Here is a 15,188-nt window from a genome sequence, read left to right on the forward strand (position 1 = left end):
ACGTCAGTACACGTACATTAACAATAATAAACCAATTCCAATGTCGGCAGTGACCTCCCTCACCAGCAGAGGGCTCTTTGCCCAGATTCCCCAGTCTAAGCATTGCCTGTGCTTAACCTGCATTCACGTGCCCCTAATTTACACACTGCCCTTTTAGACATGCCCAGCAAATTAATTAGATGAAACCAGAGTTTTATCCTATATAAACCTGGCCCCACAAACCCACCAGTTCCCCTACACAACTACATCATCACCAGCCTAAATTAGTGTTAAAACCTCCACATCCCACTCATCATGACACCACGCAGCTCCTCTTTATTGCCTCCAAAGTCCACATTTTCTCCAGGCCAACTGTCACACTCACCTCAGCACAAACTAATCCCAACACCAAACCCCTTTGCAGTAGCTCCTCGCCAGCCAAATGCCCCATGATTTCTCCCTAACACAGCCTCTCTCCCCCATTTGGTGCTCTGTGAGGACATATCAGTTACCTGTTCTGGGACCCCACTTCTCTTAAATGTTAAAATCAACCACTTGTGCTGGCAGGTCGTTTCACACTCTCACCACCCTGAGTGAAAAGTTCCCCTCATTTTCCCCTTAAACATTTCATCTTTCATCCTTAACCCAAAGCCTCTAATTGTAGTCTTAACCAACCTCAGTGAAAAAAGCACATCCTATCTATACCCCTCAATTTTGTATACATCTATCAAATCTCCCCTCAGTTTTTTATGCTCTAGGGAATAAAGTCCGAACCTATTCAGCCTTTCCCTATAACTCAGGTCCTCATGTCCCAGATACATCCTTGTAAATAACGATGAGTGAGTGCAGAGAAAATTTACATCTTTCCTGTAAGTAGGTGACCAAAACTGCACATAGTACTCCAAATTAGTCCTCGCCAATGTCTTGTACAACTTCAATACAACATCCTATTTGCTGTTTTCAATACATTGATTTATCAATGTTCCAAAAGCTTTCTTTATAACCGTATCTATCTATGAAGCCACTTTCAATGAATTATGGATCTGTACTCGCAGATCCCTCTGTCCTACTGCTCGCCGTCTATGACCCATGTTTGGACCTCCGAAAGTGCAACGCCTTACACTTATTTGCATTAAATTCTATTTGCCATTTTTCCAGCTGGTCCAGATCTTTGACCGTCTTTCCCGCTGCCCACTGCATCCCCAATCTTGGTGTCATCCACAAACGTGCTGATCCACTTTACCACATTATCATCCAGATCGTTGATATAGATGGCAACCAACAGTGAACCCAGCAGCACACCACTAATCACATCCTGAATGTCAACTGACTGAACCTTCTTGACCAACTTCCCATGCAAGACCTTGTCAAAGGCATTACTAAAGTCCACGTAGACAACATAAGCCACCTCACCTTCATAAACTTTCCTGGAAACTTCTTTGAAAAACTCTAAGATTGGTCAGACACGACCTGCCACGCACAAAGCCATGTTGACTATCAAGAACCGGGAGCTGGAGTCCCCAAGGCAGTAATACATTGAGCTCAATGCTGACTGGCAACCCCTGCAACTCTGCTGGTACAAAATTGTATCTGTCTCTGCCATTCCTTTGGATTCATCAGCTGCATGGAGAGGGGAAGCCTGTAGCATGGGCAACAACTTGCTCTCTATATCGTACTGCCCTGTCTAGCTTGTGTATCATATAAACAGTTGGCAAGCAACATCCATGGTTGACCCTGACCAATGAAGAGAAAAGACCTTCCAATAGCTTTCCCACTACTGATGTCAGGCGCACAGGCCTTTAATTTCCTGGCTTATTCTTACAGCCTTTCTTAAACAACGGAACAACATTGAAAACCTCCCACCCGCCGGCACCTCACCCGTGGCTAAGGATATTTTAACTCTCTCTGTTAAAGCCCCTGTAGTTTTTGCACTAGCCTTCCACAGGATCCGTGGGAACAGCTTGCTAGGTCCTGGGGAATTATCTATCCCAACTAGCTTCAAGATAGCAGACAGCATCTCCCTGGTAATCCATGACCTCACTGCTGCACTGCCTCACATCCAGAGAATGTTTCTATTGCTCGAGTAAACACAGACACAAAAAAATCCATTCAAGATCTCTTCCCCCCCGCCCCCCCCATGTCTTTTGGCTCCACACGTAGATTACCACTTTGATCTTCCAATGGACCAATTTTGTCCCTTGTAATACATTTGCTCTTAACGTATCTGTAGAAGCTCTTAGGATCTTCCTTCACCTTATCTGCTAGAGCAATCCAATGCCTCCTTTTAGATCTGATTTTCTTAAGTGTTCTGGTGCATTTCTTATTCTCAAGAACCTCATTTGTTCCTGCCTGCCTAGACCTGCTGTATACTTCTTTCTTAACCAGGGCCTCAATATCTGTCAAAAAAAAAGGGTCCTTAAAACTGTTATCCTTGCCTTTTATTCCAACGGGAACATACAAACTCTTGTACTGCCAAAATTTCTGGCACAGACTTAATCATCCCACTACCAAGTACACCCTTACCAGATCCCTTCTGATACCATCAAAATTGGCCTTTCTTCAATTTAGAATTTCAACCCAAGGATCAGACCTATCCTTTTCCATAACTACCTCGAGACTAATGGCATTATGATCATATGATGCAAAGTGTTTCCCTGCACAAACCTCAGCCACCCACCCTGTCACATTCCCTAATAGGAGATCCAGTATCACACTTTCTAGTTGGGACTTCTATGTACTGATTAATGAAACTTTCCTGAACACATTTGACAAACTCTTTCCCATCTAGCCCTTTTACAGTATGGTAGTTTCAGTCAATATGTGAAAAGTTAAAATCACTTACTATGACAACCATCTGTTTCTTGCAACAGTCTGCAATCTCTCTACGACTTTGCTCTAAATCCCATGGTCTGTTAGATGGTCTATAATATAATTCCGTTAACCTTTCTTATTCCTCAGTTCTATCCATAAAGCCCCACTAGACGAGCTCACCAGTCTGTTCTAACCAAACACTGCTGTGACATTTTCTCTGACTAGTAATGCCATCCCTCTTGCTCTTTCATGTCTAAAACAATGAAACCCCAGAATACTGAGCCACCAATCCTGCCGTTTCTGCAATCACGTCTCACTAGTGGCTACAATGTCATAATTCTACATGCCGATCCACACCCTTAGCTTATCTGCCTTTCCTACAATATTCCTTGTATTGAAATTGCCACTCATCATGTTTAAAGCATTACTCATCCATAAAAAATGATCATCCCCGTGCACATAGTGTACACATACATACATATAGTGTATACACTCACAATAGTAAACACCAAACCATAGGTTATCAAAACACCTTTCAAGCATTTGCAATCCCCTTCTACTGAATTATTTACCCATCTGCACCAGTTGTCTCCAATTCCAGACTAAGGATTTTGGTTCCTCTAAATTTCTCTTTTTTGACATTCTCCAACTTTCAGCTTCCAGTTTTCTGTGTCAAGACTCTCAATGGTTCAGTGGTAAGCTCTATTTCATTACACCCCCTCTTGCCCGAAAGACCTTTGTCAACAGCTCAGTATTGTCTACAAAGGCTAGTGGGTGCATTAGCTGACAGTTTCAGTTAAATGACCACAGAAGAGCCTCCTTTTCTTGAAGTACCACTATCACTCCTCCCTCCCCAAAAGGGTATGCCATGAAGCTGTACCTTGCTGGAGTAGTGGGTGGTCTGTTTGCTGCCTGCAGCAATAATTCTCTCCCAGAGTTTAATGGGAATGTTGGAGACATGGTGGGAACAGGTTATTGCTGAGCAGTGGAGAGGTATCAGGTATGGAGACTGTATCACTGGCCACGAAGGCGTCTTTAGGTCGATGGCTACCAGCTCCTCCTCTGCTAGAACCAGCAGAGCACTTGGGTCATCGCAATCTAGGAAAAACAAGGTGAAGATTTCAAGGAGAAGCACATTCTCATGATATCAACAATAATAGTGGGACTAAATAAACCATCACCACCCTCCATATGTACAGCAATAGAAACATTGATTGCAGCAACTAAAGAATTGAAATCCCTAGCCATTTCTGGAAGTCCTTTGGAATAAACATCAGGGGTGACCATTACCTGGAGCTCAGGCAAAGCGGAACATGGAACTTCGGGAGCATTTGGACAACAGGTCTTTTATACCACATCTTTCAACTGTGAATACCAGTCACTAACTTGCAGGGATAAATCTAATATGAAGTCAAGGCAAAGGGAGTGGTCTTAGTGACCTCGAAACTGCCAGCTACAACATTTTCAATGGATTAACTTGGCATAATCTGCCCACCTGGTTCATTACCCCAGTGTTACAAGAGAACCTATTTCAGCAGAGACAAACAATTTCTAAAGTTTCTACATATCCTGGTTTCAACCTGTTCATTTACACTCACTACATTAAATGATGTCTTTGTCTTTTAAACAAAGCAAATTTAAACCTCTGTAACACACACAAAATGTTAGTAGAACACAGCAGGCCAGACAGCATCCATAGGAAGAATCACAGTTGACGTTTCGAGACCCTTTGTCAGGACTAACTGAAAGAAGAGATAGTAAGAGATTTGAAAGTGTGGGGGGATGGGGGAGGGGGAGACCCAAAACGATAGAGGGGGAGGGATGGAGCCAAGAGCTGGAAAGTTGATTGGCAAAAGGGATACAAGGTTGGAGAAGGGAGAGGATCATGGGACGGGAGGCCCAGGGAGAAAGAAAGGGGGAGGGGAGTGCCAGAGGAAGATGGAGAGCAGCAAGGAGTAATTGTGAGAGGGACAGAGAGAGGAAAAAAAAGAGAAAAAAGGAAAAAATAATAAATAGTAAATAAATAAGGGATGAGGCAAGAACGGGAGGAGGGGCATCAACAGAAGCCAGAGAAGTCAATGTTCATGCCATCAGGCTGGAGGCCACCCAGACAGAATATAAGGTGTTGTTCCTCCAACCTGAGTGTGGCTTCATCTTTACAGTAGAGGAGGCCATGGATAACCTCTGCAGGTTTAACTAATGTGGCAAAATTAAGGGCTATAACAATACTTGGTTTTACATGAGCAAATGCTAACATTTACAGCTGTCAAGAACAAGTATGAAGATAACCAAGTATTGTGAAGACCTAACTAGCAAGAAACAATTTTCTTCACTTGAGGCACACAAATTAATGGGGAGAATTAACCTGCAGTCTTGCTTACTTGTGACAAAACAAAGAACCATATAACCATATAACAAGTACAGCACGGAAACAGGCCATCTCGGCCCTTCTAGTCTGTGCCGAACTCTTACTCTCACCTAGTCCCACCGACCTGCACTCAGCCCATAACCCTCCATTCCTTTCCTGTCCATATATCTATCCAATTTAACTTTAAATGACAACATCGAACCTGCCTCAACCACTTCTGCTGGAAGCTCGTTCCACACAGCTACCACTCTCTGAGTAAAGAAGTTCCCCCTCATGTTACCCCTAAACTTTTGCTCTTTAACTCTCATGTCCTCTTGTTTGAATCTCTCCTATTCTGAATGGAAAAAGCCTATCCACGTCAACTCTATCTATCCCCCTCATACTTTTAAATACCTCTATCAAGTCCTTCCTCAACCTTCTACGCTCCAAAGAATAAAGACCCAACTTGTTCAACCTTTCTCTGCAACTTGGGTGCTGAAATCCAGGTAACATTCTAGTAAATCTTCTCTGCACACTCTCTATTTTGTTGACATCTTTCCTATAATTCGGTGACCAGAACTGTACACAATACTCCAAATTTGGCCTTACCAATGCCGTGTACAATTTTAACATTACATCCCACCTCCTATACTCAATGCTCTGATTAATAAAGGCCAGCAAACCAAAAGCTTTCTTCACCACCCTGTCAACATGAGATTCCACCTTCAGGGAACTATGCACCATTATTCCTAGATCCCTCCATTCTACTGCATTCTTCAATGCCCTACCATTTACCATGTATGTCCTATTTTGATTAGTCCTACCAAAATGTAGCACCCCACATTTATCAGCATTAAACTCCATCTGCCATCTTTCAGCCCACTCTTCTAACTGGCCTAAATCTCGGGGCGGCTGGAGACACTCGCTAAAAGAGAGAGCGCGTGGTCTCCAGAATGAAACAGACGCTGTATATGTTTGTATTTTTTTTAAATCAACAGTTTTCATCATACGATGTTACTGTGGAAGAGTGCACAGTAAATGGTTAACTTTACTACGACTGTCTTATTGGCTCCGGTTTAACTTGGTGTTTAGTAAGAGTTTCAACGCACTGCACGAGAACACTACAGTACAGAACAATAGAACAAAGAACAACAAACAACACTATAGAACAATGGACAAAAGCAGCAAACCCAATACAAGCAGTTGAGAGTGTTTATATAGTGATTTCCTTCGGGAAAGACTCTGTCTTGAGGATGTTCGGATTTGAGCTGCCACCTGTTCTGTGGTCTATAGGCAGCGCTAATGTTACTGACGGCTCAGCTACTCGGAGTGGATCTTTTATATTTCCTCATTCAGAGTGGCCCCAAAGGAGATTCAGCAGAAGGCACTTAACAAGTACAAGTTAAATCATATTATAGTAACTTTGCCACTGATTTGTATATAGACAAGCAAGGCCACTTACCAGATTCTGATCCACCTTCATCAACAACAAAGAAATCAATAACTCGAGAGGTGAAGTCAAATGCAATCTGCTTGGACCCATGTAAAACAGAAACACAGTGCCGGTCACCGTAGCTGGCACGAGGCATTCCTCCTTTGAAAATGACGAATGGAGCCCTGTAAAAAATATTTCCTCCTGCTCATGAATCTACTTCAGTGCTACATTAGAAGACAGCAGTGACCATGGCACAGACTTACTACAATGCATCTCACCCCACTACCACAAGCAATGTTCTGCTTAAAATATCTGTACTGTCACTGTCTGTTCAATCCCACACGCTTTTTACAAGGAACATTTTGTTTATTCTTCATTTTCCCAAAAACCTTAATATTGTCATCAAGTTTTGTCTCAGTACCTCTCTCAGTCATTCGACAGACTGCCGAAAAGCTGTTCGGGATATTCCTCTTAGGGAAAAAAGTATCATTCACAATTTTCAGGTACTTCAGTAGGATCGAAAAATTCTGACCAGAACCTCCACAAAAGCCACCCTTACGTATTCATGTTACAAGCCACCAGGAGCATAGGACAAAGTGATTTTCATACTTTCAGCAGGTACTGAGTTAAGTACCTCCAGCAGTTTGTAAATCTATCTGGCATTATTACTTTTCCATCCTGTCCTACTTTTTGATGATCTGAAATCAAAGGAATTTGGAGGAAATGCTGGAAATTTGGTATGAAAATGTTGGAAGTGGCTATTATCTGATTTGTTAAACACTTACATTAAGGCCCAAAGGTTGTAATGTGCCTTGCTGGATGATTGTGTGCTCTCATTGGGCTCAGTTCAAATAGTTTAGAACGGGCAGGCAGTGTGAAACTGACTGGGGCAAGTGACAACAATCAGAAGTATAGGGATTACATGAACAGAAATAATATTTAAAACAGCAACTTGCTCCATAAGAGGTGAAATACCACATCTAAGGTAGCACATTTAAATTACTGGTTCATGCAGGAAGTGCTGGGGGATCGAGATGGTGAGCAGACAGGAGATAGAAGCAGAGATTCTGTAGTTACACGGGATGCTATGTTATATACCCCTAGGGTTCATATTTTCTGTGCACTGTCACTTTAAAATGTTGGGAGAATGAGACTGACTTTTGGACACTGTTTGGGGGGGGAGGGGGGAGGGAGATGGAGTTATTTGATGGAAAATAATGCTATGGTTTCTCTGCAGCTTGTTTTGAATATACAAGGACACACAGACACACACAGTTAGAGTCAAGATGGATTCGGTCAATGGAAGACACCAGTGAGTCGGTCGCTGGTTTAAACTTTCAGCAGCCCAGAAGGGGTGAGTTGAGATCGATCCTGAGTATTGATAAATGACTCTCACAAGTTTTCTGCACCTAGAACAAGTTTGTAGGAAGAGAAGAGAGGAGAGATAGGTTTGAAACAGAAGAAACCTAGTGACAAAGAGATCACTGTTTGGACTCTCTCTCTAAGTAGCCATGAGGGTGAGGTTGTTTCCATTCGACTACAGAAGTGTGATTGTCACATAGTTAATCCACAGCAGTGGGTTCTCTGGTGAGGGGGAAACCTTTGTGAATACCACTGGTGTATTTACCCTTTGTCTGGGTGTGGTAGTTCACTGAAGAAAGGCACCCCTGTGGCAAATCACTGTTGGAGCTATTTCATATGTTGTGGAACTGGATAAGTGGCTATCACGTTGTGTGTTTGGGGTATCCTTGTGGAATCTACCAGTGGGTCGACCCTTGTCTGGGTGGGGGTTCCCTTGAACAGGGTCCCCTTTGTGATAAGCTACTGTTGGTGATAATCCATACGTGGATTTTGTTTGAGTGTCCTGTGGCCACCACTTTGAAATGTCCCGTAGCTGAATTCGGGGGTGGTACCACTTGTGTTGAAAGGATATTCGTTGAAGATCACTGTTGTTGATATTTCGTGTGTGAAGTGGACAACTTCAGAGATAAAACCTACTACTATTGTTATCTTGTATTGCTGTCATGGAATCTGTGGAATATCGACGTAATTGCCTTCCCACAACATTCGCCTTTGGATTACAAACATCTCGCATTAATTAACCTGTGCATCTGAACTGAACCTTCGTAAGACTGCATCACTTACCACCAAAGCTTGAAGGAGTTTGGGTTTTATATTTCCACACCTATATATGCATAAACTCTGCTAACCTGTTTGATTTATCTGGTTTTATGTTACTTTATCATGTAGATACTAATAAAATACAATTAGTTAACAGCAAAAGCAGACTCCAGGTGTGTTGCATTTCTGCCGGTTCTTTTAGCCCGTTACGGGGTACGCAACATGCTATTTAATACTTGGTGATACAGCTAAGTGGGAGGTGGGGTGGAGGCATGTCTCTGCCAAAGGGTCGACTCCACCAGCCTGCAGGGTGTAGCATGCCCGGCTCAGGGTCACATGAAGCATGGGAGGTGGTGCTGGATGGTCCTATGAGCAGCTGGTTATGTGATCACTGACACCAGGCAGACAATCTCTGAAGGAGTATTGTTAATGGCTGGGGTCACCTACTTGTAAAGACACTGGCCAGACAAGGCAATGGCAAACCACTTCTGTAGAAAAATTTGTCAAGAACATTCATAGTCATGGATAGAAACCATGATTGATTGCCTACATCATATGACATAGCACGTAGTGGAAATGAGCTGAGTAGCCCCTTAGAGCCACAACACCCCAGCAATCTCGGACAAACCTGATTAACCCTAACCTAATCATGGGACAATTTACAATGACCAATGAACCTTCCCAGTACGTCTTTGACTGTGCGAGGAAACAGGAGGACTGGAGAAAACCCATGCATTCCACTGGGAGGATGTACAGAGACTTCTTATAGAATGGCACCAGAATTGAGCTCTGTAGGCCCTGGAGCTGTAATAGTGACACGCTAACCGCTACACTACAGTGGTGCCCATGGAATGGAGCAGGTATTGATAGAGTTTCAGAGAATCTGGTTGAGAGAGAGAAGAAGGGGGCGAGGAGTTCAGACTGGAGGACCTTCTCCACCTGCTTAAATTTTAAAACCGGTCCTCTTTATTTCCATTCCTGAACAAAGGTCATTCACCCAAAAACCATCTTTCCAAAACCCATTCTGACAAATTATGCCAAGAGTTCAATTTTTTATTTATTTTAGGTTTCCAATGGGTGGAGTGGGGACAGGGAGGGAAGGAAGTAGTATATGTTGTTCGTCCATTGTTGATGTCGGTGAAGGTCCTGACGAAGGGTCTCGGCCCGAAATGTCGACTGTACCTCTTCCTAGAGATGCTGCCTGGCCTGCTGCATTCACCAGCAACTTTGATGTGTGTTGCTTGCCACCATTAGACACTTTGAGACTGGATGCAGCGTGTCCGAAGATGACTGGTCAGGCCAATTTGGGCACAGAGTGTCCTGGCACACGTTGGGCAGACATGTGGAGGCACTGCAGTTGTTGCGTTGGTGGTTCTGGACTTGCTCATGTTGTGCTTCAGCAATGTGCCTTGCTTCGTAAGCTTGACAGCCCTTGTGGATGAGGCTGCGCCGGGTAGGGCGGTTTTGTGCCAGCATTTCCCAGGTGGTCATGTTTGTCTCAAGCAACTTCAGGGAGGCCTTTAGTGTGTCTTTGTAACGTTTCTTCTGCCCTCCATGCGAGTGTCTTCCAGCAGAGAGTTCCCCAAAATGTAGCTGCTTGGGTATGCGCTTGTCCGGCATGCGGATGACATGACCTGCCCACCGGGTCTGTGCTCTCATCAGCAGTGTGTGGACTGATGGTAGACTTGCTCCAGAGAGAACTTCAGTGTCTGGTACTTTGTCTTGCCATCTGATGCCTAATATTCTGCGAAGACAAGTCATGTGGAAATGGTTGAGCTGTCTTGCATGCCTTCGATACACAGTCCACGTTTCACGGGCATACAAGAGGGTAGTGAGTACCACGGCTCTGTAGACCTTCAGTTTTGTTGCTAGGCTGATTCCTTGGCGTTCCCATACAGTGGAGCGCAGTCTACTGAAAGCAGAACTTGCCTTCGCTATTCTGCAGTTAACTGCTGTATCAATAGTCACTGCTTGGGAGAGGGTGCTGCCAAGGTAAGTAAACTGGTCAACTGCCTGCAGTTTCTGTCCTTTGATCTGTGTACGGTGCATGACTTCGGTCTTTTTGATGTTGATAGTGAGTCCGTGGAGAATTTGTCCATATTGACTTGCATCTCTGGCTCCGAGCCAGCATACAGGGTGCAGTCATCGGCAAAGAGGAAGTCTCTCAGAACAGTCTCCTTCACATTAGTAATAGCTTGAAGTCCCCTCAGGTTGAAGAGCTTCCCATCCACTCTGTACTTGAGGATGATTCCAGCATCACTGTCCTGGAAGACATCATTCAGCATGGCAGAAAACATCATGCTGAACAGTGTGGGTGCGAGCACACAGCCCTGTTTGACACCATTGGTGACTGGGAACGCCTTAGAGGGTTCTCCACCATCCAGCACTCTGGCCATCATGCCATCATGGAACTGGTGTACCATCTGAATGAATTTGGCGGGGCAGCCGAACTTTGACATGATCCTCCACAGGCCTTGTCAGCAGACAGTGTTGAAGGCTTTCATGAGGTCAACAAAAGTTGTGTAGAGTTCGCGATTCTGCTCCTGACACTTCTCCTGAAGTTGGCGCGCAGCAGAAGTCATGTCAATAGTCCTACGACCTATGCTAAAGCCACACTGTCACTCTGGCAGCAGGCCCAGCTCCGGATGAGTGACCAAACGATTTAGAAGGACTCTTGCAAGGGTTTTTCCTGCGATGGAGAGCAGCGAGATTCCTCGGTGGTTTTCGCATACTTGTCGATTGCCCTTCCTCTTGTAGAGGTGTACGATGGATGCATCTTTCAGTTCCTGAGGAATGGATCCTTGCTTCCAAAAAGACTGGAACAACTTGGTGAGCTTCTCTATAAGTACAGGACCACTGTCTTTGTAGATCTCTGTAGGTATGGCGTCTGCCCCTGGGGCTTTGCCACTGGATAGCTGGCTGACAGCTCCGTGACTTCGGCTACTACCGGTGGGTCATCCATGGCGCTGCTGATGTCGACCTGGGAAATCCTGTCTATCGCCTCATCGTTAATAGATGACGGTCAGTTGAGGATGGCTTCGAAGTGTTCAGCCCATCTCTGCAGGATCTGAGCCTTCTCTGTAATGAGAGCTGTACCATCTGTACTCAGGAGGGGGGAACTCCCGAGAGACTGAGGTCCGTACAGTGTGTTGAGGGCTTCATAGAATCGTCTCAAGTCGTCTCTGTCAACGTATCCCTATATTTCATCTGCCTTGGCGCTCAGCCAGGCATCTTGCGTTTTACACAGTTTATTCAGGACTGTCCTGCGAGCACTGGTAAAGGCGTTTTTCTTGGCAGCTGATGATGGGTCGTTCTGGGCAAGATGAAGACGGTGCTTTTCAACAAGTAGAGCCTGTATCTCCTCATCATTCTCATCAAACCAGTCATGCTGCTTGCGGGTAGAGAGCCCTAGCATCTTCAGTGCAGATGAATGGACAGCATCCCTGAAGTGATCCCAGTTGTCCAAAGTGCTGCCTGCAAGGTATAGGTCAGCAAACTCGGTTTCTAAATCTTCAGCCAACGCTGAAGCAATGCTGGGGTTCTTCAGCCTGCCCACATTGATTCTTTTCATAGCCTTGCTTCCTTGTGGTCGCCTCTTGGGTCTGATACGAAGCTTCATTTTGGAGACAATGAGCCTGTGATCTGTCCAGCAGTCAGCGTCACACATGGCCTTGGTCACTCTGACATCCTGCCTGTCTTTTCTCCTGACAATGACATAGTCAATAAGATGCCAATGCTCAGAGCGGGGGTGCATCCAGGAGGTCTTGTTACGAGTAGGCAGGCGGAAAGTTGTGTTGGTGATGAGCAGGTCGTATGCTGCACGGATCTTCAGTAAGAGTAGGCCGTTACTGTTACACTTGCCACTCCATGACTCCCAACGACTCCCTGCCAGTTGCCGAGTCACACCCTACTCTTGCATTGAAGTCGCCGAGCAAGATCAGCTTGTCGGTGTGATAAAGTTTAAGGAAATAAGGGATTCTCAGATTCCTGTAAACAATGGATTAAGTACTATGTCTGTGACTGCAGTGTGTTTGAATAATGCCTCACAGCTGCCTTCTTTGGAGCAAGATAATTAAAGTCTGCCCAGATCCACACAAGATATCTCTGGGCTTTTCACACCTTTTGATTTTGACAAAAAGCAGTACCTAATGGAAATTAGACAGAACATTCCTTTCTTAATTAAAGCATAAATTTGACGGATGTTCTTATCTTTGTCATTAAGTTGTGGCTCCAGCAAACCAGGTAGGACATTCTTTTCTTTAATTAAGGTGGCTGGAGTGTCTAACAAATTGATTGTCCTTTTGTATCAATAGTCCACTGACTTGACCAGAATGGTTATCAAACTGATTGTTCTCTGTATCAATAGTCCATTGACTTGACCGGAACGGTTATCAAACTGATTGTTCTCTGTACCAATAGTCCATTGACTTGACCGGAATGGTTATCAAACTGATTGTTCTTTTGCATCGGTGGCCTTATAACTTCCGACAAATCTGACATCGGGCAGTGAACTTGTAGAACTACTGGGGAGATGAGAAAGGGTCTCTCCCTGATGTCGGGTCCGAGTTCACTCACCGGCTGAGCTCGAAGAAATAAACAGGTGAAAAGATAAGTAATGATCTTTTTATGCTGTCGTTATTTGATCCAGCAAAGTTACATTTACAGGTGCTGCTCACTGCTGATAGCAGGGCGTCTAGTTCTTCTTTTGTCACGTCTGGGTTGGTTATTGTGGGGGCATAGGCACTGATCAGTGTGGCTTGACTTCTGTTCTGTAGCAGAAGCTGTAGTGTCATGAGCTGGTCATTCACACCCTTGGGGAGACTGGCAAGTTTCCGAACAAGGTGACTCCTGACGGCGAATCCAACTCCAGCATCATGACGCTCATCGCTGCCACGATCGCTCCAGAAAAAGTGTATCTGCCTCCAGTTTTAGTCAGTTGACCCTATGCTGGCAAGACAAGTCTCACTCAGGGCTGCAATGACAATGTTGTATCTTGCAAGCTCTCTGGCAACTAAGGTTGTTCTTCTCTCCGGTCTGTTTGCTGAAGGGTTGTTCAATAGCGTGTGAACGTTCCAAGTGCCAATGGTGAGCAGTGTCACCTTGTGTTTTGTGTTTGTTTGACCGCCAAGGTAGGATCCCCACCAGCCGCGGTAAACTGGCCAGGGTGTAATGAAGCAGGCAATGTTTAGGGCACCTTTTCTAGCCCTTTCCTCATACTATGGAGGTAAGCAGAGCGTTCCTAAAGAGGGCTGCTCAGTCGCCCAGGTAGATGCTGAGTTTCACTGCTGCTTCGGTCAGCGAAAAACGACCATTAGACCTGAGCCATCTGCGTGCAGGTTCGCGACTACAACTCTCAGTGTATCCACACCTGCTGCTTCGTCCCTCGCCCATCGCCACAGGACTTCAAAGGTTAGAGGGTGGTGATGGTGTCGAGACAAGTGCTTGATTTGGATTTAAGTGAGGGAGAGTTGCGCAACGTCAGCCTCACTCTCTCTTCCCAATTCCCATCTGGACCCAGTGGCAAGACAAAAGTCAAGATGGCTGGAGATGGGACTAGACACAGTGGATGACCAGGATAACTTTTGTGTCTTGTTGTGCTCTACACGTTCCACAATGCTCGCAGAGACCGCCTTCTCCAGGGGTGTATGGGGTGTCAGGGAGGGGTAGCGCCTCTGGTGGGGTAACATGTTGCATCCTTTTCAAGGCGGTTAGTCCACCTTTGGTCCCCACCTGACACTCAGCTCTCACCTGTGGCTCCCCATAGCTGTTTGCATGCGTCAGCGGCCACACCCCGGGCGACGGCTTCGACAAGCCGGCTAAACCAGGTGAGGGTAGCCGACGGGTCTCAACCCCTCGGTGAGATAGGGAGTTGTCTATCCCAGCATGCGAAGGCAGACTCTGGTGGATTGAGCGGACGAGACCAACGGAAGGTCCAACAGAAGTAGTATAAGGTGGTAGGTGATAGGTGAAACCAGGAGAGGGGGAGGGGTGGTAGGGAGCTGGGAAGCTGATAGGTGAAAGTGGTAAAGAAGGGAAAAGGGTCTGGAGAAGGGGCAATGTGATAGCAGAGGGCAGAAGACCATGGAAGAAAGGGAAGGGGAAGGAGGTGACGGGCAGCTGAGATGAAATGAGGCGAGAGGGAAAATGAAGTGGGAAGGGTGAAGGGGGTGTGGGGGCAGGGGAGGGCAATTACCCAAAGTTCGAGAAATCAACGTTCATGCCATCTGGTTGGAGGCTGCCTAGACAGAATGCAAGGTGTTGTTCCTCCAACCTGAGTGTGGCCTCATTGTGGCAGTAGAGGCCATGGACTGGCATGTCAGAATGGGAATGGGATTGGGAAGTAGAATTGAAGTGGGTGGCCACCGGAAGATCCCGTTTTTTCAGGCAGATGGAATGTAGGTGCTCAGCGAAGTGGTCTTTCCTTCCTCCACCATCAATGCTGCCCTCACTCGCATCTCTTCCACTTTGTGCAAGTCTGCTCTCATCCCATCTTCC

At 45.5% G+C, this 15,188-nt stretch overlaps 2 protein-coding genes across 10 annotated transcripts in view; one reads left to right on the top strand and one right to left on the bottom strand.

Moving 5' to 3' along the window:
• llgl2 (LLGL scribble cell polarity complex component 2) overlaps positions 1 to 15,188 on the bottom strand; it is a 202,139-nt gene that overhangs the window by 33,450 nt on the left and 153,501 nt on the right. For all 6 annotated transcript variants that reach the window (XM_063030849.1, XM_063030852.1, XM_063030851.1 and 3 more), the window contains 2 exons: positions 6,600 to 6,754; positions 3,671 to 3,888 (listed from right to left, as the gene is read on the bottom strand). In XM_063030849.1, the coding sequence (XP_062886919.1) occupies positions 3,671 to 3,888; positions 6,600 to 6,754 (373 nt within the window). The remainder of the gene's footprint in view (positions 1 to 3,670; positions 3,889 to 6,599; positions 6,755 to 15,188) is intronic.
• The window catches only part of LOC134336569 (uncharacterized), a 147,195-nt gene continuing 138,834 nt past the window's right edge, over positions 6,828 to 15,188 (top strand). For all 4 annotated transcript variants that reach the window (XR_010015830.1, XR_010015831.1, XM_063030856.1 and 1 more), the window contains exon 1: positions 6,828 to 7,926. Coding sequence is in view for 2 of the 4 variants with exons in the window: in XM_063030856.1 (XP_062886926.1) it covers positions 7,872 to 7,926 (55 nt within the window). In the remaining 2 variants the exon portion in view is untranslated. The remainder of the gene's footprint in view (positions 7,927 to 15,188) is intronic.

Source organism: Mobula hypostoma, chromosome 22, assembly GCF_963921235.1.
Source record: "Mobula hypostoma chromosome 22, sMobHyp1.1, whole genome shotgun sequence".
NCBI classification, from domain to species: Eukaryota; Metazoa; Chordata; class Chondrichthyes; order Myliobatiformes; family Myliobatidae; genus Mobula; species Mobula hypostoma.